General features: G+C 37.3%; 1 protein-coding gene and 1 pseudogene across 1 annotated transcript in view; both read left to right on the plus strand.

Annotated features, from left to right (window-relative positions):
• The window catches only part of LOC114632421 (killer cell lectin-like receptor 2), a 31,663-nt gene extending 29,625 nt beyond the window's left edge, over positions 1-2,038 (plus strand). The window contains 2 exon segments of the mRNA XM_028780927.1: positions 750-905; positions 2,002-2,038. Coding sequence (XP_028636760.1) covers positions 750-905; positions 2,002-2,038 — 193 coding nt within the window.
• Positions 2,039-4,931: 2,893 nt separating this feature from the next.
• LOC114632422 lies at positions 4,932-25,160 on the plus strand (annotated as a pseudogene).
• Positions 25,161-25,512: the final 352 nt, after the last annotated feature.

The following is a 25,512-nucleotide window of genomic DNA, read 5'->3' on the forward strand; positions in this document are numbered from 1 at the left end:
ACCCCTGTGGTTGAATTAGGGAAAAGCTGGAAGAAGCTAAGGAGGAGGATGATCCTATAGGAAGACCAGCAGTGTCATGTAACCTAAGACCCCTGGATTTTTCAGATACTGAACCATCATCCAGGCAGCATACAAGAGCTGATATTAGGCCTCCAACACATATACAGCAGAGGACTGCTGGGTCTGGCTTCAGAGAGAGAAAATGCTCCTAACCCCTCGAGAGACTTGAGGTCCCAAGGAGTAGGGAAGTCTTGTAGTCTTGTGGGGTAGGTGGGGTGGTGACATCCTCTTGGAGATTGGGGGTAAGGGAGAAAGAATATATATATATATATATATATATATATATATATATATATATATACATCAACAATGTGGAATAGATGAGTTGTGATCAAATTTTTATTTTTATTACATTTATTTATTTTGTGTGAATGTGTTTATATTTGTGTGCACATATCACAGCACACATGTAGTTAGAGGGAAGCTGAAGAAGTCACTTCTCTTGTTCTACTGTGTAGTATCTGGGGTCTGAACTCAGGTTATCAGGTTTGTTGGGAACAGACTGTACCCACTGAGCCATGTCAAAGACCCGATACTATTTTTATGTGTTTAGATAAAATTAAAAACCTTTAGTGATACACTTACTAATTTCATATTCTAGTCAATAAGCTTTAGTTTAAAAATAATGGTCTGCATCAGTATACGTTTCAAATGTAAATAACTGTCCATTACTTTTGTTTGCTTTACAGTGATTTGGCAGTAATGAATTCAGTATATCACATAGGAAGCTGTGCATTTCTAAGTTCTATTCATATACAAGATGATGACTGTGCTAGAACCCGTGGCTGTATATGTGAAAAGAGACTAAGTAAATACCCTGTTCCTGCCAGCTGTTTCAAGGAAAGGTAAAATGGAAGGTTATAATTTTCTTTGTTTCCTGTGATGATGCATGCCTACTTAACAGCTGAATCTTTCATTCACAGAACTCAGTTTGCTATGCAGAGCTATGACGTAGAAACTGAAGAAATGTTCTGGAATCTGACTTAATAGAGAAGAATCTATCTTCCTTCCCATTTAATAGAGAAGCTTGTGTCTGGAAAATGGACACCCTTTACTCTAAGCCTTGAAGAATCACTCTCTGTTCCCTGAATGACATGCAGAAACAAATACAGAACCCAGATAATCACATACACTCTTTATCATCTCTAGGACAATCCATTTCTACAACCCATTGTTGTGACATCACAGTTAAGAACTAGGATGCAGTTATGGGTTGCTGTTTGTTATTTAGTTGGTTACTTTTTACTTTTTGCAATAGAAGAATTTACTTTATGAAATCTTTTGTTTTCTGTAAAATATAATTTTAGACTTCATGAATAATTTTCAGGCTAGTTCAATGAACCCATACAACCTTTCGTAGTTCATGTGTTCTCATTCTCTCTCCTCCCTCTCCTTCTCCCTTCTATCTGATCCATCTGATGCATTTAGTGATAAATGAAATCCCCGTAGATACAGTCATATTTATGGCTGGATACAGTGGTGCAGATTCATAATTTTGTAGATTCATGAATTTGAAGGCCGTCTAGGATATATAGCATAGCATGTTTGCGGCCATTGTAGGCTGTAGTGTGAGGCTTTCTGTCTTGAATCTAATGACAATGATGATCATGATGATGATACTGTTTATAAATATTTTCTAAGGACAAACAATTTCTTTTAAAGTATTATTTTAAATGATTTTTTGTAATAATATGATATAATCTATAATCAATATTAATATTTGCAGTTTTGTGGTTTATGTCACAGTTGACATTTCTTCATGTCCAGGATTATGTAGTGCATTCACTAGTAATGTCTTTCAGTACTAAAAGTGTTATTGACTTTTATTTTTTTCTGATATTTAAAAATTAAATTCTTCCCAGGGAATGTGTATGTAATAAAATGTACACATTGTATGTCATAAGAAATATGAGTTTTAACATATATGTACATCTCTTATAGGTCCACTGAGCTCAAGAAGGGCACAATATTAGCTTGATACAAGATAAAGTATTCTGCAAATAGAGGACCTCCATTGAGAAAATGCCTACAAAAGTTCTGGCTGTAGGCAAGCCTAAAGAGCCCAGTCCTTCATGGGTGTTTCTCCCTCTAGGCTGGTGGTCCTAGTATATAAAACCTTACAGCTTCTAGTGTATTGTGTTTTTATATGATCCATCAACTGGGAAAAGACTTTTTTCTATGTCTGCAACTGATAGAGGGCTAATACCTAAAATAAATAAAGAGCTCAAAAACTTGACATCACAAAAGAAAACAAAACCCAACCCAATTATGAAATGAGGGCATAGAATGAAACAGAGATTTATCTAAAGAAGAATCAAATGACAGAGAAGCAATTTAAGAAGTGTTCAATATCCTCACTACTCAAGGAATCACAAATCAAATCTATTTTGTGATTTCATCTTACTCCATTGACAAAGGTCAAGATCAATAAACAAATGACAACTCATGCTGACCAGGATGTATAGAAACAAAAATACTCATTCATTGCTGGTGGGAGTGCAAAATCATGCTACCACTATAGAAATCAGCATGGCATTTCCTTAAGAAGCTAAATATTGATCTGCAGACTTGGCTATATGATTCTTGGCCATAAACCCTAAAAGTTGCTTAACTCTATCACTGAGACATTTTCTCAACATTGTTCTTTGCTGTTCTCTTTGTAATAGATAGCAATTAGAAACAGACTTCATGTCCATCAACAGATGAATGAACGAGACAAATTTTGTTTGCCATCAAATTGGTGAAAATTACCCTTTCCTTATCTTTAAGTGTTTAGTTCTCTCTTCAGCCTCCTCAGATTAATATTTAGGACTGAAGATTTTAACTTTATGATTGCTCTGGTGGAGATAGTGAGGTATTTCTCTTTGTCTCTATGGCAGTGTTTAAGTGTGGAGTGACATAGCTTCCACTTTATACTTCTAGTACCTATACAGTGAAATTCATGAGTCCTCCACAACGTTGTTTGTCAGTGTTCGTTGACTATTCCACTTCTATTCACTCTCTCAAAATCTCTTTAAAAGAGGAACACTCCTCCATTGTTGGTGGGACTGCAAGATGGTGCAACCACTTTGGAAATCAGTGTGGTGGTTCCTCAGAAAATTGGACATAGCATTACCTGAGGATCCAGCTATACTACTCCTAGGCATATACCCAGAAGATGCTCGAACATATAACAAGGACATATGCTCAACTATGTTCATAGCAGCCTTATTTATAATAGCCAGGAGCTGGAAAGAACCCAGATGTCCTTCAACTGAGGAATGGATTCAAAAAATGTGGTATATTTACACAATGGAGTATTACTCAGCTATTAAAAACAATGAATTCGAGAGTTTCCTAGGTAAATGGATGGAACTAGAAATTATCATCCTGAGTGAGGTAAGCCAATCACAAAAGAAGACACATGGTATTCACTCACTGATTATTGGATATTAGCCCAGAACCTTGAAATGCCCAAGATGCAACTCACAGGCCACATGAAGCTCATGAAGAAGGAAGACCAACTGGGGGTGATTCGGTCCTTCTTAGAAGGAGCAACAAAATATGCAAGGGAGCAAATATGGAGACAAAGTGAGGGACAGAAACTGAAGGAGGGGCTGTCTGAAGACCATTCCACCTGAGTATCCATCCCATGTGCAGTCACCAAAGGTAGATGCTGATGTGGAAGTCAGGAAGTGCATGCTGATAAGAGCCTGATATGGATGTCTCCTCAGAGGTCTTCAAGAGTCTGACATACTCAGAGGCAGATGCTCACAACTAGCCATTGAACAGATAATGGGGTTCCCAATGGAGGAGTTAGAGTGAAGGCCATTGGAGCTGAAAGGGTTGGTGGCCCCATGAGGAGAGCAACAATACCAACCAACCACAGCTCCCAGGGTCTAAACCACCAGCCTGGGAGCACTTAGGGAGGGATCCAGGGCTTCAGCTGAATAAGTAAGAGTGGAGGGCCCTGCTGGGCATAGGTGGAAGAAGAGATCCTTGACCTCATGAAGGCTGGACACCCCAGGGTGTGGGAATTTGAGGGTGGGGAGGTGGGAGTTGGGGGGTAGGTAGGGGTTACATCCGCAGAAAAGAAGGAGGAGGGGTGAGGGGATAGGGGGTTCCTGGGTGGGGGATGGTGTAAGGGGACAACATATGAAATGTAAATAAAACACCCAATAAAAAAATGCCCCATGGGATTTTACTGAATGTATAGCATGGTAGTATCTATATCCTCATGGAGCTGTGAAAAGTCATGGCTATGGTTTTAGTCACCATTTGGTGAGGTATTTTGTGATATATCTTATACATATTGATAATTTTTTATGATGCTTTAGTATTTTTTCTACATGTCCCTTTCTTTTTTGTTTACTTTTGTATCTAACTGAATTTATCTAGGGCTCTATAATTGCCTATGGATGAGTGTAGAGATCGAGTCAGGTCCTCAGTGAATGTTACAAGGACCAAGGCCTCAGTTCTATGGAGTGACAGAGACTTCCACACGTGAAGCTCAGATGGGTTGCAAAGCACACCTAAGGTCTGACTGTGAATGGTGTCAGTTTGTCCACAACATGTCCGTCCACTGAATCTTTTTTTCTCACAAAATTTTTATGGCCTGAAGTCTCTTCCCCTAAAGAGTTTGCACCTACTAAAATAAATTAAACTTTACCCCTTGTTTGGCTATTTACCACAGCTTTGCCTACTGTTCAGCTGCATGAAATAACTGCCTTACTGTTCACCTCTCTATAATAAATATACCATGCTTTCATGTGCTGCATATTCTTAGAGAAACCATAGAACCTGATCACAGCTTTTCTGTGTCAATGTGTCTATCATTTCTTCAATTGCTCACTGCTCCAATTGGGTCAATCCCTGGAGCATGCAGAGTACAGATGAAGAACTATATTGATTATGATGTGCTGATTGGTAAGGACACAATACAGGACAATAATAACCCCTTTCCCCAAATTTGACAAAAGCCAATAGTTTCCAGGGAGAGCTAATGTCTCATGAATCTTTTCTCTACTCAAGACTTACTGTTGACAGATTGAAACTTCTGCAGCCCCAGTAATGACAACTGTACTTGAATGGAGAACCTGGGTATAAGAGCTCCTGGTAGTCAGGCTGCTGCTGGAATCCTGAAATCCTGGTGTGACCAAGCCTGACTACCAGGAACTCTTACACTCAGGATCTCAGGATCACAGGATCACAGAGACAGGTGGAGTCTGAGGAGTTCTGACACAACCAAGATAACAGGACAGACAGGCTCCTGTCAGAGACAGTGAGTGCAGGTAGCACTAGAGATAACCAGGTGGCAAAAGGCAAGCTCAAGATCATAAGCAATAGAAACCAAGGTTATCAGGCATCATCAGAGCCCAGTTCTCCCACCATAGCAAGTCCTGGACACCTTTTGACACCAAAAAAGTGGGATTCATATTTAAAATCACTTCTCATGGTGATAATAGAGGGCTTTAAGAAGGACATAAACAACTCCCTTAAAAAATACATGAGAACACAGGTAAACATGTAGAAACCCTTAAAAAGGAAACAAGTGAATACAGGATCTAAAAATGGAAGTAGAAACAATAAAGAAATTTCAAAGGTATACTACTCCGGAAATAGAAAACCTAGGAAATTGATCAGGAGTCATAGACACAAGCATCACCAACAGAATACAAGAGATAGAAGAGAGAATCTCATGTGCAGAAGATACCATTGACATTGACATAACTGTCAAAGAAAATACAAATGCAAAAAGTTCCTAACCCAAAACATCCAGGAAATCCAGGACACAATGAGAAAACCAAACCTAAGAGTAATAGGCATAGATAAGAGTGAAGATTCCCATCTTAAAGGGTCAGTAAATATCTTCAACAAAATTATAGAAAAAAACTTCCCTAACCTAAACAAAGAGATGTCCATGAACATACAAGAAGCTTACAGAACTCCAAATATATTAGACCACAATAGAAATTCCTCCAGTCACAAAATAATCAAAACATCAAATGCACAAAACAAAGAAAAAATACTAAAAGCAGTAAGGGAGAAGATCAAGTAACATATAAAGGCAGATCTATAAGAATTACATCATACATCATCAGAGACTATAAATGCCAGAGGATCCTGGATAGATGTCATATAGACCCTAAGAGAACACAAATGCCAGCCCAGGCTACTATACACAGCAAAACTCTCCATTACCATAGATGGAGAAACCAAGATATTCCATGACAAAACCAAATTTACACAATATTTTTCCACCAATCCAATTCTACAAAAGATAATAGAGGGAATACTCCAACACAAGAAATGAAATTATACCCTAGAAAAAGCAAGAAAGTAAACTTCTTCCTACAAACCAAAAATAAGATAGCCACACAAACATAACTCCACCTGTAATCACAAAAATAACAGGAAACAACGATCAGTTTTCCTTAATATCTCTAAACATCAGTGGACTCAATTCTCGAATAAAAAGACAGACACTAATGGACTGGATAAGATAACAGGACCCAGAATTTTGCTGCATACATACAGGAAATGCACCTCAGTGACAAAGACAGACACTACCTCAGAATAAAAGGCTGAAAAATAATTTTCCAAGCAAATTTTCCCACGAAACAAGCTTGAGTAGCTATTCTAATATCGAATAAAATTAACTTTCAATCAAAAGTTATCAAAAAAGATGAGGAAAGACACTTTATACTCATCAAAGGAAAAATTAACCAAGATGAAGTTTCAATTCTGAACATCTATACTTCCAATGCAGGACACCCACATTCATAAAAGAAACTTTACTAAACCTCAAAGCACACATTGCACCTCACACAATGATAGTGGAAGACTTCAACACCCCATTCTCAACATTGGACAGATCATGAAAACAGAACCTAAACAGAGACACAGTGAAGCTAAGGGACGTTATGAACCAAATGGATTTAGCAGATATCTACAGAACATTTCATCCAAAAATAAAAGAACATACCTTCTTCTCAGTACCTCATGGTACCTAACAGCTAGCCATTGAACTGATCTTGGGGTTCTCAATGGAGGATTTAGATAGGAGACTGAGGAGCTGAAAGGGTTTGTGGTCCCATGGGGAGAGCTACAATACCAACCAACCAGTGCTCCCAGGGTTTAAACCACCAGCTTGGTAGCACATAGGGAGGAACTCATGACTCCAGTTGTAGGGGAGGATGGCTTTGTTGGGCATAGGTGGGAGAGGAGATTCTTGGTCCCTTGAAGGCTGGATGCCCCAGTGTAGGGGAATTCCTGGGTGGGGAGGTAAGAGTGGGTAGGTGAGTGTGGGCTCATCCTCATAGAAGCAAGAGGTGGGGGTTGGGATAAAGGGTTCCTGGGTAGAGGAAAAATGGGGTAAGGGGATAACATCTGAAATGAAAATAAAATATCCAATTCAAAAGAAAAGTTATAGTACCACTGCTGAAGACTCAAGATGTAAACAAACCGTTTGAGTGTGACCACACTGAAGGACACAGCTTCCAGGTTGCTGTCTCATCTTGAGTGAGTGGGTATATGTTGTGACTACCAAACTAAAATGGCCTGTTTAACAAGGAAACCAGGAAGGCCAAGATGTATTTGAATATAGACTCATGCTCACGTGTATGTGGTTGATTTTTGCACAAATGTGAATTTAGAAAGTAAATTTCATAAAAAAGAAAAACATTTTTTCAGTTTCTTACCTTTCTCTTTTATTATCTCTTTGTCATCCAGTTCTGTACTTCCTGTTTTGTACTGAACTTTGACCAAAAAACCACAGTGGGAGTGTCAACCAATTCCACCAGAAAGGACCCTGTTTCGTAATGTAACTGTCTTTCTTATAGAGCTTAGAAACAAAAAACACATCCTCATAGAAGCAGGAGGATGGGGGATGGGATGGGGTTTCTGGGTGGGGAAATGGGGAAAGGGGATAACATCTGAAATGTAAATAAAATATCCAATAAAACAACAAATTAAAAAAAAGAAAAAAAGAAGTTAGTATTTGCAGCTGTTATTTATTTATTTATTTATTTATTTATTTATTTTTTTGGTATTATTCTGCCTCATCCTAAAGCTGAAATATCTTGACTTTGGAATCAGTTTCTGTTCACTTTATAGTCATCCTTTGTCAATTGCACTGTGTCACCATTCCTGTTGTCCATTCTGCATTACAGAGAGGAGAGAAATAGATTTAGAATAAATGTTTACAGATTTTGAGTGAGAGGAGACACACAGCATGCAAATATACGGACACTCATTTGTCCAGTTTCTATCTTGGGGATGACAGTCTCAATTCAGAGATAAGGATCAAAATAAGAAAAAAAGTCTCAAGAACATTAACAATTCAGTGGGTTGTTTGATGTCCAACTCTAGATCTACAGTCATCAGTGATGTTTTTAAGAGGAATACTTTACTATTGCTATGGATTTCCCAGGTCCTCTTTATTTACTTTCTCTATCCCATTCTTTAATAACACCTGTACTGCAGGTGTCTTAATTTCTGTTTCTCTGTTTCTCTTATAAAATATTGATTCAATGACTTAGGAAATAAAGGGGTTGCTTTTGCTCCCAGTTCAAGATTATAGTCCTTCACCATAAAGAAGTCTCTGCAGCTGCAGCTTGAGGTACCTGCTCACATTTCCTCAGTAGCAAGAACCAGAGAGTGACCAATGAGAGCTTGTAGTGAGCCTGCTTTTTCCGTTTGTACAGTCTGGGATTCGAGTCCTGTAAAATGGCGCCAGCTACAAGGAGTGGGTTTTCCCATCACATTTGAGTTAGAAAATATAAACCCGCACAGCCTTGGCTGTATGCTTTTCACTACTTGTTCCAGTAAAGTCTATAATACTAGCAATCATTCACCTTTTGACATGATCTGAAACAGATCCTAGCTCATTGTGTATGTCTGTTTATTATAGTTGCTGTATCAGGACAGTAGGCTGAATAATTTGTCTTAAAAAGAGACTTATTTTGGCTCAGAAATTTTGTAGATGGATATCTCAGGTCAGGTATCATCATTTTGGTTGAGTACTCTCCTTTGCCAACTCATGCTCAAAAGTAAAGAGGGATAGTACACATAGGCATGTGTTGAAGACTGAGCAGGATGAACAGACTTTACTTATGACACTTGCTCTCAGATGAGAGGGCTGTTTTAGAGACAAGTTCTCACGTAATAGCTCTAGGTGGCTCAGAACTCAGTATGTAATAGATTAAGCTATTCTTAAACTTCTGAGTATTCTTTTGCTCATGCTAACTGAGACTGCAGGAGTGTGGTGCACAGCACTGAGGTGGATGAGTCAGGAGGACACTGAGTGTGAGTACAGCCTAGGGTTCATAGTGAGTTTCAGGCCATTATTTCTTATAAAACATGACCATGTCTGAAACATCACTAAAAAAGACAAACCAACCCACCAATCAAACAACCAACTATTCAAGAAAATCCTCAGAGAATCAGCATGTACTTCCTCTAACAGCTCTGTGAGGCTCATTGTAGAGCCTCATCGAAATGACTGCAATTAATCCACTTAAGATATCAGCTTTTGTTGTAAAAATTATGTATTTATCACAAAGTAGCTCAAAACATACTAGGAAAACCACAATGCAAGTGTGATGGTCTTAAAGACGTACCTAATATTCACTCTTTTGATCAGCACGTTTCAAAAACAAAAGTTGTCATCCCATTTATCCTTTATACCTATATATTTATGTAGAGTTGTTTCAGTCATCTGGATTCTTTTACTTATAACTATATTGTAGTTAAAGATATTGACAGTGCTTCCTTTAAATGTGTTTTCCTGTTTCATTCATCAAATTATGATTATGAACAAGAATCAGCAGCTTATGAAATGTGGATCCTTTAAGATTCAGGAATGCTTCTTTCATGTTTTCTATCAGTATCAACCCTCAACCTAAAATTTCCTCTTTTTGCTTTGGTTAAGAGGAGGGGCAGAACTTTAAGAACTGGAGTATAATTCAGAAGGGACACTCTTCTGTGTTTCACTTGGGGCATCTGAAGGGACACAGGATCGGAGAGGACAATTTGTTCCCCATCATTGGTTCCATCCACTTGCTGGAGTACAGATAACAGCCACTTTGATTCTCTCATATTTCCCTCTCCTCTGATCATACGTATTCTATAGAAATGGCGTTTAGTTACAAATGGCTGCATGACAGTGACATAAATAGGAATGACATTTAATTGATCACTTTAGAAATTGCATTAAGACAGCATGTGAAAATTGGAGTTCAGCTTCAAAATAGGTACTTTCTCTTTGTGGGCAATGATTTTCTGTGTGTGAAATAAAAGAATGATTGGTAAATTTAATTATCTTGTAATTAATTCAAGCAGTTTACATAGTTTCTTATGTAATTTGTTGAATTCTGTAATAGGAGGCTGCCTTTTTCTAAGAAAATTAGTGAAAATGTAAATGAATTTAGAAAATCTCATCAAATAAAAAAGTATGAGATGTACTAGAAGTGAATAGAGTCCACTTGCAATATTTTAATATCATATGTTTATTGGTGATATTCAAATAATGTTTAGTGGAAGAAGCAACGAAAACTGTACGTTTTTCCAATTTAGTGATTTCTAGACTGATTGTTATCATTAGAATGAATAGTTTATGAATATTTATGATGCCTATTTACAGATTTTTATTTCTCTTTCTAATGTTGTTTCGAGATAGATAATTTCCGTGTAATCCTGGCTCTGAAATTTTGCTTTATAGATGTGGTGGCTTTAAAAATCCTTCTGCCTCTGACTCCCAAATTCTGGGACAAAAGTCATATGCCATTATGCCTGCAAATTTTAGTTTGGTATAGGCGCCTCTTCCAACATAACACCCTAGACCTTTCTTTGTGAAAGGTACAGGTCCATGGAATAATTAGGTAATATGAATATAGGTTTTTGGGCTTTAGTCCAGGAGACTTTTATTTCACATCTGGAATATGAAATGTTAACTCCCTGCTTTATCCTTTCAGATAATCCCTATGGTGGTGTTTCCAACGTAGATTTGGTAAACGTGGTCAAAGGACAAGAACATTTTATATTCATGTGTATATCACAATATTTACAAATGCTTTAAAGGCAAAAAGATTTACTTTCAGCAAGTTTTGAATACTTATTACTTCTTAATAGTAGTTTAAAAGTATGTCATTGATTTAAGGGGCACCAATTTTGTCAAGCATTGTCATGGTCCTGTCACTAGACAATCTTTGTCAATTTGATTTTTCCCCCATACTTCCTAATAATCTTTGATGTGTCCAAATATATTTTATATTTTGTGGAAGCTCATGTCTTTTACAGAATTCAGGTTCCAAAAGGAGTCATTTAACTTCTAGCCCATCTCAGTATCAAATTCTGGAGTGTTCTAAACTTGGACATTTTAATTTGTTCCTTACCTAGATTTCATCCCAAGGCAAGGTTTTGATTTAAAAGTACATTGCTTCCTTCCAAGATGAGTGGTCAGGAGGTGACTAATTCAAACTCAAGATGTTTTGAGTCTTTATCAGAGTCACAGAATCCAATCAGGCCTGAGAATACTCAGGGGCCCAGAGAAGTCAGCCATAAAGGTGAATGCTCTTCTCCTATATGCACTGTACTCTCCAGACGTTGAGAACTGTCCTTGCCTTACTTCGGACTGTCATCTGGGAGTAGGAGGAAGGAAGACATGAGGACTTAAAAGCTATTTTACAACAGAACTTTTAAGACTGAAAAATGAGTAATTTTATTTGCTTTTTGCTTTGCTTTATTTTTGTTTTTAAAGCCAGAGTCTCAGGTAGCCAGGGCAGGACTTGATTGTGCTATGTAGAAAAGGATTGTCCAGATGTCTGATTCTCCTAGCTCAGCCTCTCAAGTTCTAGATTACAGTTGTGAGCCACCTTGTCTGCCTTGAATAAATTTTTATGAATTTGAGAAACCATTAGCATTTAGATTTTTGTCAAAATATAGAAAATAAAGTAGTTTGTCCATAAGAAAGAGCACACTTCATTGCTAAGGAACATGGAATTTTCTAAAGGAATACAACATAAATGAGATGACCCCTGTGGTTAAATAAGGGAAAGGCTGGAAAGGGTCATCCTCTGGGAGACAGGGGTTGGGGAAAAGTGGAATGGGATGAGGAACTGTTGGAGGGCAGAAAAAGAGAGGGAATGATTGGACTGTAAAAAAGATTAAAGATAATAAAAAACAAAACAAAACAAAAACCCAAAGGTTTTCATAAAAAAAAAAGACATTTCAAATGTCTCATCAAACTTCAGTGTTTATCGTCATCATCAACAGCCAGAAGGGGAGAGATAAGTTTCCTGTTCTCTATTTCTCTTGCTCCTCAAATATTTTTATATTTCAATTGGAAACTGAACATTTTTGCTTGTCTGATGTGATAATTAGAAGTGAGACCCTAGATCCAAGACCTCAAATGCACAAGAATAAATATCTCATTGTCTCAAAGAAAACAGATTTTATGGACAAAAATGAGGTTCCTGCCAGGAATCCATTTATGGATGGATTCTTACAGAGTCCAGCTCTAGACTTCATTACTGGCTACCAGTTTCCCAAGCCAAGTAATTGATCTTTACTTCCTTTTCATACTGCCCTACTATCTCTGGGTGGGCTGCTCATTGCAGGCTGAGGTTTCATACCTGCACTTTACTTATGCCTTCAGTGCTTTTAAAGATAAAATTGTCAAAGCATGTCCACCTGGATGAGGCAGCACAAGCCTGTGATTCCAGCTGCCTTTTGGCTGAGTCAGGTCAAATGAGATTTCAAGACTGAATGGGCAAAATGTAAAGGACTGATTCTACACATAAGGTGTATACAGAATGAGTATATGACTTGAAGTTTTCATTTTACCCTTTACTGGAATTCATTAATTATACAAAGCAATGAGGTTCATTATATTTATACGTGTTAATAATTTACTCAGATCATCTTTAATCCCTTCTTATCACATAGTTTTCCCTCTTCCAACAGCTGACCTTCCAGTACTTCTCACCCTTCCTTCTATTTTAATTTATTGTCTCTATTCTTTTTCCCCTTAGTTATTAGTTATATATTTGCATATAGAAAAATGTACACAAACAATATGTTAATGCAATCTGTGAGAGCTTTTAGTATGTCTCATTTATATGTTTTTAAAGCTGACTACCTGATAATAGATATCCACATTGGCTCTCATCCCTAGGAGAGATTTATTTTCTGTTTCGGTTGTCAACAATTTCCTGTCGTTTTTCTACTGGGAGTTGGGTTGTGTGGATATTTCCTGTCCATGTTGTTATGTCAGCTGCTTATGTGTTTGTTCAGGTCTTTCTTAGGTTACCATATTCTTGAGATTGCCTGGCTGTAATTTCCCTGTCTTGCAGCAGATGTTCTGAGTCTCTGTATTTTACAATCCTTCCATGCTGTCTTCTGAGCTGTTCCCCAAACCTTAACCTAGGAGTTAGTTTGTATCTGGTATTTTATGTAAAACATTAGAGTTTATTATTCCTTTGTTTCTTATAATGCCTCAGGTCATGGTTGGTAGTGGAACACGAAATGGTCCTGATAATGATTCTGTTGCCATTTTTAAAGTCCTTAGGAAAGATCAATTTCCTTACATCTCATTGCAGTGGCTCTAGGGATCCTTTGCTTAGTTCTAATGATGGCAGTCTCAGTGTGGCTGATTTACAGTGAGTAACTCTAATATATCATTTGCCTAGGTAATGCCATTAGACACTAATTGTGCAGCAAGTTTCATACTTGTCCATTGTCTTATGTGTCACAAGGGGACATTCCAGGCAGTGTGGAATTTTTAAGTTTCTTTTTGTTTGTTTGTTTATTTCTTAGTCCTCCCCCCGCCAGGTTCATTATAGTTATTCTGGGGCAGTCTTGGGCCGCCTTAATCTATCTTATTCATAATCACATTTCTTCTGATAGTAGATGTATTTGTGATATTTTGTTTTTGAAACTCAGGTCCCAATAAATATGACATAGACATCCTGTAAGAAAGAGATGTACAAAATAAATTATGCTATTTTGTGGATTCTACCCCCGGCATATTTTGAGGACAGCTTAAGTGAAAAGACTGAACCTATGTACAGAATTTAGAAGCTCTGGAGCTTCACTTTTATCTTTTATTTGATGTCATCAAATCCTTACAGGAAAGCATTGAGAGGCTGAACTGAAACACAACTGCATATCTGAATATTATTGTTTTTCCTACTGTGGGTAGTCTATCTGCTCCAGTGATAACTGTGATATAATTTCACATTGCTTAGTCCAATTTTTCATGCTGTGTCAGGTTTCTGAAATATTTTACTTAGGCATTTACATACTTGTAAGTCTTATGCTGTGAAAAAATGAAGTAAATAGAAGATACGGTGCTTATACCATTATATTATTTAGTTGTTTTATCTACTTTACACTGAAGTTCCCTATAGAGAGAAATTGATGAGGTAGTTGATGTGTTGCTTCCTAAATGTCAAAAGAACAATTAAAATAATGATATTTGTTGATTGGTACCATTAAAGTTTCTATAATGTTAAATTTCAATATTTACTTCATATAAACATGTTTTGTTCTATATTTGCTACTAATTTTTTTCCAGTATAGTGAAGAAAGACATCAACTTCTTGAAACTCTAAACAATTTTCATCAAGAATACCAGTCCATGACATGTGACAGATCCTTAAAGGAAGAAATATTGAGAAATGTCTTTAGAGTGTGATGTCCTCAATGATAGTCTGCACTCCCTCAACAGAGAACAGAACAGATGCTATGGAGAAACCAAAATTGTTTTAGATGGCTTACAGCACACAGGTATGGAGGGATCCCAAATCCTATGAAAGAATTGTATAGACTTTTTCTTCAGAAGCTTTGAAGTTTATCTACTGACTTATGATGCTGGTGATTTGTGGTTTAATGGTTTGGGGTTTCTTATTTCATGTAGCATACTAGAACCTTAGAAAGTTCTGTTTGGATAAGGAAAATCTTAGTTTTTAAAAATCAGTGTCTGTTCTGGCTCCCCCTGCTCCCACTGGAGAGAACAGCAACTCTTTACCCCTGAGAATTCAGGTTGTTTTGGTTTATTAGAAAATCTGAGTCTCTAGGCAATATGTAAGGTACAAAATATTAAGTGTAACAAGACATTTTCATCATTTTGGCATCATTAATGGTGTCACTAATTGAGATACATTAGTGTGGACACACAGTTTAACTGACATAGTTTGTAATTCATTAAATATTTCTTCATAATTTATTATTTACAAATATATTTTACATATAATCTCATTATGTTGTGATAGTATGATTTGACAATCATCATTGAACAATTAATAATAATATCTTTAAAACTGGTAGAACACAAAGTACATGAATGTTGAGATTTTGTCTGTTGCTATGTATTGTAATGCTAAGTTCAACACTTGTGACGAAAGGGTCCACTTATAGATCCTATGTGACCTTGAAAGTTATTTCTGAGTGGTGAATAAAAATGCTGACAATCAATATCTGGGCAGAAGAGACATAGGCAGGGTTTAGTGTTTCAGGGTTAAGAGTCAGAAGAGAATCATGTGGGGAGAGAAAAAGGTGAGCAGAGGAGAAGCTGCCATGGGTTAAGAATATTAAAATAATGTCCATGTGGCTTGGTTAATTGAATTTAGAGAATATATATATGCCCAGCTCTTGTTATCATTAAGGATTACTATAAATAGAGAATGTGTGTGTGTGTGTGTGTATGTGTGTGTGTGTGTGTTTAAGGTGAGATTGAAATCTGTATTGGGATTAAATTTTTCTACAATACATAAAAGAAAAAATATTCTTATTCTTATTCATGAAATATATGTTATGTTATTATTTTAAAATAAAATATGCATCATTTACTAAATGATAGGATAATGTTTTAATGCTTGTGTTTACTATGTTGAGGCAGGTGAATTGTAAATTTAAGGACCCTCTAGTCAGCCCAGAAAATTCTCGGCCAGCCCAAGCTACCTTGTGAAACCTCTTTATACAAAAACAAAGGATGGAGATAAAAATTCTTAATAGAGCTTGGCCATCCCCAGCAATTCACCCAACTAAATAATCATATTACGATATTGTTGCCATATAATTACACACATTTTAGTGCACTCAACTTGACACATTTGGCTATGACTCTTGAAGGTATCACCACAAGCAAGAGAACAATCATCTTCAAAAGCTTCTTAATATGTCTCTTAAGGTAAGAGCATTTAGCACAGACAACCGCACAGCTCCAAGTGCACAGTAGTATATAGACCCCTGTGGGCACTATGCATTACTGCAGATCTAGAATTCCATCCTCTAAGTAACTGCCTCTGAGCAGCAAGCATTCATCCCCCAACCTCCTGAACCTGGTGTCTCATAGCCTTTTAAACTTCTTACATCTGGGCTGAATTAGAAATATATGGTCCTGGGACTGGTGTGCTTTACTTTGCTTGATATTCTCAAATTCATTCATGCTTCTCTGAAGGACTTTCTTTCATACTTCTGAGAAAGTAGAAAGATCACAAAAACACTGCTGTTTCTTTAGCAATCAGTATTATCATAATAGACACAGTGTCCTAACACTAAGTGAGCAGCAGGCAGGAGTTGCCTGGGAAACACTTACTGCCCAGTTCCTCACATTGGTCAGTATCTCTCTTTTAGGCACTTTCAGTGTGAGACATAGTTTCATTCTGTAGCCTTGGCTGACATGAAACTCACTGAATAGCTCAAGCTGTCCTGGAATTCATTACTCAGCCTAGGATGACTGTACGCTGGTGGTTACTCACCAGCCTCACTCTTTAGAGTGTGGGGGTTATAGCCATAAAATGTCCTTCCTGGCAGGCTTTACTTCCTTTTATATGCTAAATATCTGTGTAGCAGTTGTGCTTCATTTTTTTCTACTTTTTCATTCACAGAAGGCCCTTAAGTTGTTTCCATATCTCTACTGTGATAAACAAAACTTTGCAGAGCGCATGTGTGTACAGCGGTCTCTTGGCATTCTACAACCTCATTTTCTGAAAACTGTGAGAATTTACTTACTCATAGATGCTTAATAATAAAACATTACTCTGATATCAGAATACCAGAAAATAGTAAGTTTAACCATTCTCCTTCTCTGTTGCAGGCAAACGAGTGGAGGGACACTGGTTCTGTTGTGGTATAAAATGTTATTATTTCATCCTGGACAAAAAACAGTGGAGTGTATGTATTAAGATCTGCCAGGCCTGCAGCTTATCTCTTTTTAAGATAGATGATGAGGATGAACTGGTAACATAGACTCTTACATGCTTCTTTATCCTTACATTCTCTCTCTAACCCTTAGATAATGAGATATGAGCCCAGGAAAGTGTTCAAAAAGGAGAGTAATTTATGGGTTGTATGTGGTGCTTCTGTAATGTGAGCAAAAACTGTGCAGTAAGAATTTCCTAGTCGACTTGTTCCTGCTTCCCATTTAATGTCAGAACTTATCATCAGTTATTAAGAGATTTGTTGTTAAGGAGTCTTGGGTGTTTGCGGTCTCCTCCATTCTTCAGAAGTCTGCAACAGAGTGCCTCAGAGAAACATGTCTTTCCCCGAGAAAGCTTAACCATTTGGCTCAGCATACCCTGTGACTGACAGTTATGTCTCCATAGAGTGCAAACTAAAGCCCTCGAGGCAGATGCTTAGGGCTTGGTCTTTGGAACCCAGGACTGACACTTCTTGAGATGAGTAATTGGACAAGTGGCAGAGTAATTAACCACTGAGTCTATCTCCAACTTAGAAATAGTGTGAGAACCATGCAACTAAATAATTATACCAGTTAACTCTTGATTATTTCACTGAATCTGTCCATAATATTTACTTCATAATATTCTCTGTGTCATAAAATGTTAATTTTTAGAAACTAGTTTAATAATAGTTTCTAAAAACAAAAACACAATGGCCCAGATATTGACATTGTCTGTTTATGTTTATTACTAAGGAATTCTCTTCAAATACGTAGATTATATTCTGTAGAAATGCTGGCAGGATCATGTTGAAATTTTGTCATTTAGAACATGGTCAAAGATATGTCAATTTAATATGTACTTAACAATGATAACATTATTGATCTACAACACTATTATAATTTACAATGATAACTAATGTTATAAAGTTAAATAAGATACAGTATACATAATAAATTTAAACATGTACTATAATGTATATTCTTTAATTTAATGTGACATTATGTTACTTGGTTGTCACATGGAAAACATACTAAGTACTTCCAGGTGTCTTTCCATCTCTTCCTCAGTTCTGTTACTTCTAGTTCCAAACTACAGAAAGGCTTTCTCTCTGATGATTGGAGCTTATATACCACTTTCTCACAAGATATTTCATCTCAATAAGTTGAGAGAGGGCATCATTTATGACAAATACTTCCCACATGCTTCTGTAGTTATTGGGAAAAATCATTTTAATAATTTTATAAAGTGTCAGAAATTATTGAATGAGCCAGTGTGAAGTATGTACTTGGGGGTCTGAAGCAGGGGAATTTTGAATTCATGACCAACCTTAGCTACACAGTGAGAATTTGTGTAAGAAGCACAGTCATAAATTATCTAATGAACTATGTACCACTAGACCCCTGAAGCTACCATTTTAGATAATTTATGAAAGTGACATTGGTTTTGACATTTATCAAAACTCTTGGAAAATCACCTTAGAAGATGAACATGGACCTGCTGAAGAGCTGGAGGCAGGGCAGCAGAGAACTGATGGGAATAGCTTGGAAGTTTCCTGGTTGTTCTTATACCAAACTGACGGAAATTTTATCATAAGATGTGTTATTTTCTTTACAGAAGTTCCTTAAGCCCCAATTTTATCCAAATAGCTACTGGATTGGATTGACACATAATAAAATCAAAAGGGAGTGGCGCTGGATTGGAGATGGTCCATCTAAATTGTGAATTTTCAGAACACTTCACACTCTAACGCTGATGGAGGAATGGAGTTGAGAGGATTGTGTGCAAAGGCTTTTCTCTCATTTTACACAGTGTTCGTTCCTCATTTTCAATGCATATCACTGGTAAGAACAACTTGCATAAGTCAGTGTTTGAGCAAGTGTGAAACAAGGAAATAGAATGATCTAGCAGCTGATAAATAGTAATGCAATACTGAATGAGGTCATGGTTTGGTGTTTAAACATGCACAGGGCATAAGCAAGTTAAAAGCTTAGGTGACATAGTGAGCAGATCATCCTGACTATCAAGGTACTGTATTATATTCATTTCTGATGTGGTAGAAAAGTATTCATTGATTTTATTAATAGTATATCTTTATCTAGTAGTCTCTTTAAAAGGTGTCTGACTTGTAGTGAAACATGGTTTTTACCTGGACTTGGGAGGCAGAGGTATGTAGATCTTTAATTTCAAGCGCAGCCTGGTTTGCTGAGCAAATTTCAAGACAATCTGGGCTACAGAGAGGAAACCCTGTCTTGAAAAGCCACCAACAATAAATTGTAAAATAAAATGAAGAAAAAAGAGATCTTATACATATACAAAATGAAATTTGATCATATCCATTCTCTTCTTGCCCTATCAAGATTCCCCTGCATGTGCCCTAACATGTTCACTTCTAACACATGTCTTCTTAAATAACTGTTCATAGGTGGATGGCTCTAGGCCTTTCACTGGAGCTAGGAGACCCACCAGTGGCCACACCCCGAATAAAGAATAAATCTCTCTTTTCCAGCAGCCTTCACTTAACAATAGAACTTCATTAAGGACAGAGAGCCCTCCTCATCTATGCAGGATTTGGGATGGCTTGGTCTCGAATGGGTAATCACAGCTGGTAGGATATTCTTGTCATGTCCAGAAGGCAGCATTTCACAGAGTTTTCTCTTCCTCTGGCTCTTATATTTTTCATTTATTTTATGATGTTCCCTGAGACTTAGAGATGATATTTGGATGAAGTGATTCATGAAATTGTCCTCTTTAGGGCTTAGTGCATATTCTCTTCTCATCAGCAGTTTGACTCGTTCTACAGCCCACTGCAAAAAGATGCTTCTCTGATGAAGACCAAGAGCAGACAATGTCTAGGGATAAACACAAATATGATGAATGCAATTTGATCTCCCCAGCACTAAGCAAAGTGATGGTAGCAGGTTTCATCCTAGAGTTTATGACCTCTACAGTAATAGTCTGTGGATTTGTGTTATAACATCAAACATGACATTTCTCACGTGGTAAAGGCTCAAATCCAGTAAGAAAGTAGCTAGTTATTCTGTAACGATGATAACATTGGGCACACCTTGCCTTCAGGTCTGTATGGTGGCAATCAGAGTCCAATGCTGGATAGGACCATTCATATCTTTTCTTTCCTGCACGCTGTTAAAGACTGTCTGACCTTTTGAAAGCCAGCCTAAGGGAAAATTATTTCTGATTGGGTTGTGATGGATTTCTCTATGTCCTGGCATCCAAGTGTGTGAGGTCTTCATCAGTAGGTTGTTACCATTTAATTATAGTCAGTAATAAGATGGTCAGAGCAATGTCAATAGCCTATGATGTTCTGGAGGCCTCTGTATTCTCTTTGAGCAATAATTCCTCTGAATGTACCCTATGTCTCTCACTTTGATTTCCATGTAATAAGTAATGCTTTTTTTGTGACTCTAACACTTTCTAAAAGTTATATTTTGATTTTTTAAATTATAATTTTTCACAGTATGTGTTTTGATTACGTTTTTTTGCCTCCTTTATTCTCCAAGATTGTTGTTACTTACATAGCCACCTAACTCCATGTTCTTTGAACGATCTCTCCCCCAAATGAAACCTAGAAAAAGTAAAATTCAAATCAAACAAACAAAAACAAATAGAAGAAAAATAGTGAGACCAAACAACCCAGAACTGCAGAAACAAAACAAAAAACAATCAAAACAAAACAAACTCAACCAACCAAGCAAACAAATAAAACACTGGTCTGTTTTGCCTTGGGGTACAATGAGCTTTCTATCTCATGGGTTCCCATGAGGTTCTTTCATACATCCGAAGTTTATCTACCATTTATCTTCTACTCATCATCCTCTAGGATTCATCCATGTTCGATTTTTAATACCTAGATTTCCCCTTTGACTTACATATTACATTTGATGTTTTCAGAAATATTAAATATTGAAATATCTCCCCATAATATGTTTGTACTTAATTAACTTTGCAATCTGGTTAAAATTTTAAGCTGCCTTTAGAGCATTTAAAACTCATTGACTGTTTTTTGTTTTGAGAAAGGGATTCAAGTCATCAAGGTTGAACTTAAAGTCTTGATCCTTATGAATCTGTCTCTTAGGGGCTGTTATGAAAGGCAGGTGTGACTTTTTCCTGTCCTTTTTCTCTTGAAGGATTTCAACCATACTTATTTTACACATGTGATATGGTAGTGTTAGTGTCTGAAGTTCTATATGTTTCTGCTGTTTTGACTCATGATGTCACTTTCTTTGTGATATCATTGGATTTCTTCTACAGTGAATGAAGAAATTATCTTATCTATGAAACCCACAGTGGTAACTTTCTCAGGAATCTTTCATTCAGTGCCTGGGAACGTGGCAGGTCTGTCCATTTCTATTTAAACATGGCCCTGCCACTGAGGACATCTAAATTTCAAGTCTGTAGGAAAATATCTTCTTTTTTCTCAGGCTGGTTGTCACAGAGAAGGCCAGAGAGAACAGAGGACTTTACAAGTTATATTAATAGGTTGAAATCATATAGGTTAATTGTACTATAATTAATTTTGGTTTTCTAAAGGAAGGATCATGCCACCTAGGCTAGCTCCAATCCACCTACCTCTGTAACTAAGCCTCAGGATTGCTGCTGTTTTCCACTGAGATTGATCATAGAGTTAATAAATTTGTTTGTAACCTAAGAGTGAAATTGACAGGTGGCATCATTTGGTATAAGGTGTCAAGGGCTGATATGATGCCTGCATTCTGGTTAAGAGATCTTTATGGGCCTTGATTGTGCTTCAGAACTGTTCCTTGCTGATGGTGTGCTTGGTAGGGCTAGGGATAGTAAGGATATATGATGGTCAAAAAGTTTCTGTAAGTACCTCAAGTATTTTCTAGTAGCATTCATATTGGAGTCCAGCTATGGCATACTCTGTTCCTCCTCACAAGGTGTCCAGATGCCACTGTACTTACACTGCCACTAGCTTGGGGTGAGATGCCTTCTATGAGGATCTTAATGTTACAGCTCATTTAGGTATAAGCCTTCTCTAACATTCTTCAATGAAGCAGCTGTCTTCAATGGTCTTTGCTCGTGTACATATATTTATTTGGGGTGGGTTTCCATGAAAATACTTCATTCAAGTTGAACCAGTGGTGTATATAGACTTTGGGGAATGGGAATGAGTTTTGAGGGTAAATAAAAATTATTGCCTAGAGTTTACAGTTCTGTGAATGCCTCATTTGTATGGAGAGCCATTCCAGGAATCTCAGGTACTTGCTGAGTGTGCTCTTATCAGGAGGGGAGGAAGTTTGTAGGTCTGCGAAACTTTCCCCAGGTTGATGGTTGTGGGGAATCTGGAGAAGGTAAAGTCCTGCTAATAAAAGAAGTCTTCTATTTAACTCCAAGTTCAGATGAACTATCAGATCATGGTAGATTTTGACCTTAATTAGCATGGTTTATTCACATTTTTCCAGTGGGAAGGTGTAGAAGCTTGTCTGTCTATTACACTGTCAGTTTCTATTAAACCTAGTGAGCAGCTGTGAACCTAACTTGGTTTCTTGTGTAGAAGTCTAGGAGGGCTTCACTATGGAAGTGAAGTTAAAAGCTCATGACTCAGAATATGAGCTTAATATGTACCTGTGAATAGTTAGTGTCTGCTGTGCCTTTTCCTTTTTGCTTATGCTAAATGATGCTCTACTGATTGTACTCATCATCATTTCATGGCTGTGTATTCTCATTCCTATATTCTCTTTTTGTTCCAATAAGAAATATAAATGCTCTACTTCTCTTTGGCTTAAATCCAGGGCTCAAAAGGGTGATCTTTTTGAAGATTCATCTCCTTGCCATTTCATCCCAGTGGAGTTTTGTGGATTTCATTACCTGGTTCATCTTCTCTGACATAGATTCTCAGTCTGCTAGCTTGATTAAATCTCTCTGTGTTGCCTACCCAACAAATTTTGATCCTCCTGCCTCTGCCTCCCATATACTGAGACTACAGTTTTACACCACTGCACATGTCTGCATACATTATTTAGTGTTTGAATGATAATTTTCATAGATTGATTAGTCATATTTTCCTGGCTATTAGGATAAAAACTCTGTGCCATGCTCTGCTGATACTTTTGAAGTCTTAGCTCTACTAAAGCTTCAGTCTGTATTCAAATGTACTCCTTGCCTGCTCATGAATGTATTGAATACATTCTTCATAATTCATTAATATTAGGTCAGGGTTATGCTTCATAGCATACAATGCCCTGATTATAATCTTCCTAATTCATCCATCCAAATTCTGCGGTTAGAGACATACATCAACATATCAACAGTTTGGGAAACATGATCCACTGGCAGTCAACAGAGTCAGGATCAGTTTGTGCTCCAGTTTTTGAGGGACCGTCACTAAGACCAAGCTGCTCATCTGCTACATATGTGCTTGGGGGGCATGGGGCTAGGTCCAGCCCGTGTATGGTCTTTGGTTTGTATTTAGGTCTCTGTGATCCCCCAAGAGTCCATGTTAGTTGACTCTGTTAGGCTTCCTGTGGAGTTCCTACCTCCTCAGGGTCCCTCAATCCTCCTCCAAACTCTTCCCCAAGAAGTCCTGAATCCATTAGATGTTTGGCTCTGGATCTCTCCATCTGTTTTAGTCAGCTGCTGGGTGGAGACTCTCAGAGGAGAGTTTTGTTAAGCTCCTGTATGCAAGCATAGCATAGCATCATTAATTATGCCAGAGATTGATCCTTGCCCATAGGAAGTGTCTCAAGTTGGTCCAATCATTGCTCAGGAATTCCCTCAGTCTCTGCTCTACCTTTGTCCCTGTACTACTTGAAGGCAGAACAGAGTTTGGTTTGAAGGTTTTGTGTGTGGTTTTGTGTCCTTATCTCTACACCTGGAGTCCTGATTGTCTATAGGAGGTGGCCCCTTTAGGTTCCATATCTCCATTTTAAATTATTTTTCACAAGAAGGAATTTTTAGTATCAATGTATCATCCTGCAGAGACTGAAGAATATTGAATACAGGGAAGTCAGTTAATCACTTTGTTTCAGTCAAGATTCATTAGGTCTGAGTAGGGGATAGGAGAGGAAGTCAACCAAATCAGCAGTCTCAACCCCTCCTTTGAGACGTTAATCCCTCTATACCTTTCTCTTAAAACACAGGCACAGAAGATCTTTTCTGTATGCCACACATTTTTTTCTTCTTTTTAATTGTCATTATTGTAAAAATATCTTAGGGAAACATACCTTAAAGTCGTCCCTTAGTTATACAGAAACTGTGTATTACTTGAGGATTAAAAATCAACAGTGAGGAATGGATAAGAAGTTAGGTTGTAATCAGATTTATATATTTCTTACATTTATTTATTTTGTGTGAATGCGTGTACATTTGTGTGCACATGTCACAGCACATATGTAGTTAGAGGGAAGCTGAAGAAGCCACTTCTCTTGTTCTACTGTGTAGTATCTGGGATCTGAACTCAGGTTATCAGGTTTGTTGGGAACAGACTGTACCCACTGAGCCATGTCAAAGACCCGAGACTATTTTTATGTATTTAGATAAAATTAAAAACCTTTAGTGATACACTTACTAATTTGATATTTTCCATATTTTAGTCAATAAAGTATAATTTAAAAATAGTGGTCTGCATTAGTATAAGCTTAAAATGTAAATCAATGTCCATTATTTTGTTTGTTTTACAGTGATTTGGCAGTAATGAATTCAGTACATCACACAGGAAGCTGTGCATTTCTAATTTCCATTCATATACAAGAGGATGATTGTGCTCGAACCCGTGGCTGTATATGCGAAAAGAGACTTGGAAAATTTCCTGATCCAGTGTGCAGTGTGAAGGAAAGGTAAAAAAGGAAAGTGGTCATCTTTGTTTATTTACTGTGAATATTTGTGTCTACTTAATCATTTATTCACAGAAATCAGCCTGCTGTGCAGAGCAATGAGGTCGAAAGTGAAGCAATGTTCTGACATCTGGCTTAACAGGGCAGAAGCCATTGTCCTTCCTAGTAAACAGAGAAGCTTGTGTCTGGAGAATGGACACCCTTTGCTCTAAGCCTCAAAGGATCACTCTGTTTCCTGAATGACACACAGAACAAAATACAGAACCTAGATAAACACACACATTCTCAATCATCACTAGGATAATGCCATTTCTATAACCCATTGCTCTGACATCACAATCATGATGTAGGATGCAGCTGATGATTGTTTGTTAGTTGGTTGTAATTTTATATTTTTTTGCAGGTAGAAAAATTAACCTGAAAAAGAGTTGATGTCACCAAATGCAGACACTATGATGGATGCCAAGAAGTGCATGCTG

This window comes from Grammomys surdaster, unplaced genomic scaffold (genome assembly GCF_004785775.1).
Source record: "Grammomys surdaster isolate TR1022 unplaced genomic scaffold, NIH_TR_1.0 373, whole genome shotgun sequence".
Taxonomy (NCBI): Eukaryota; Metazoa; Chordata; class Mammalia; order Rodentia; family Muridae; genus Grammomys; species Grammomys surdaster.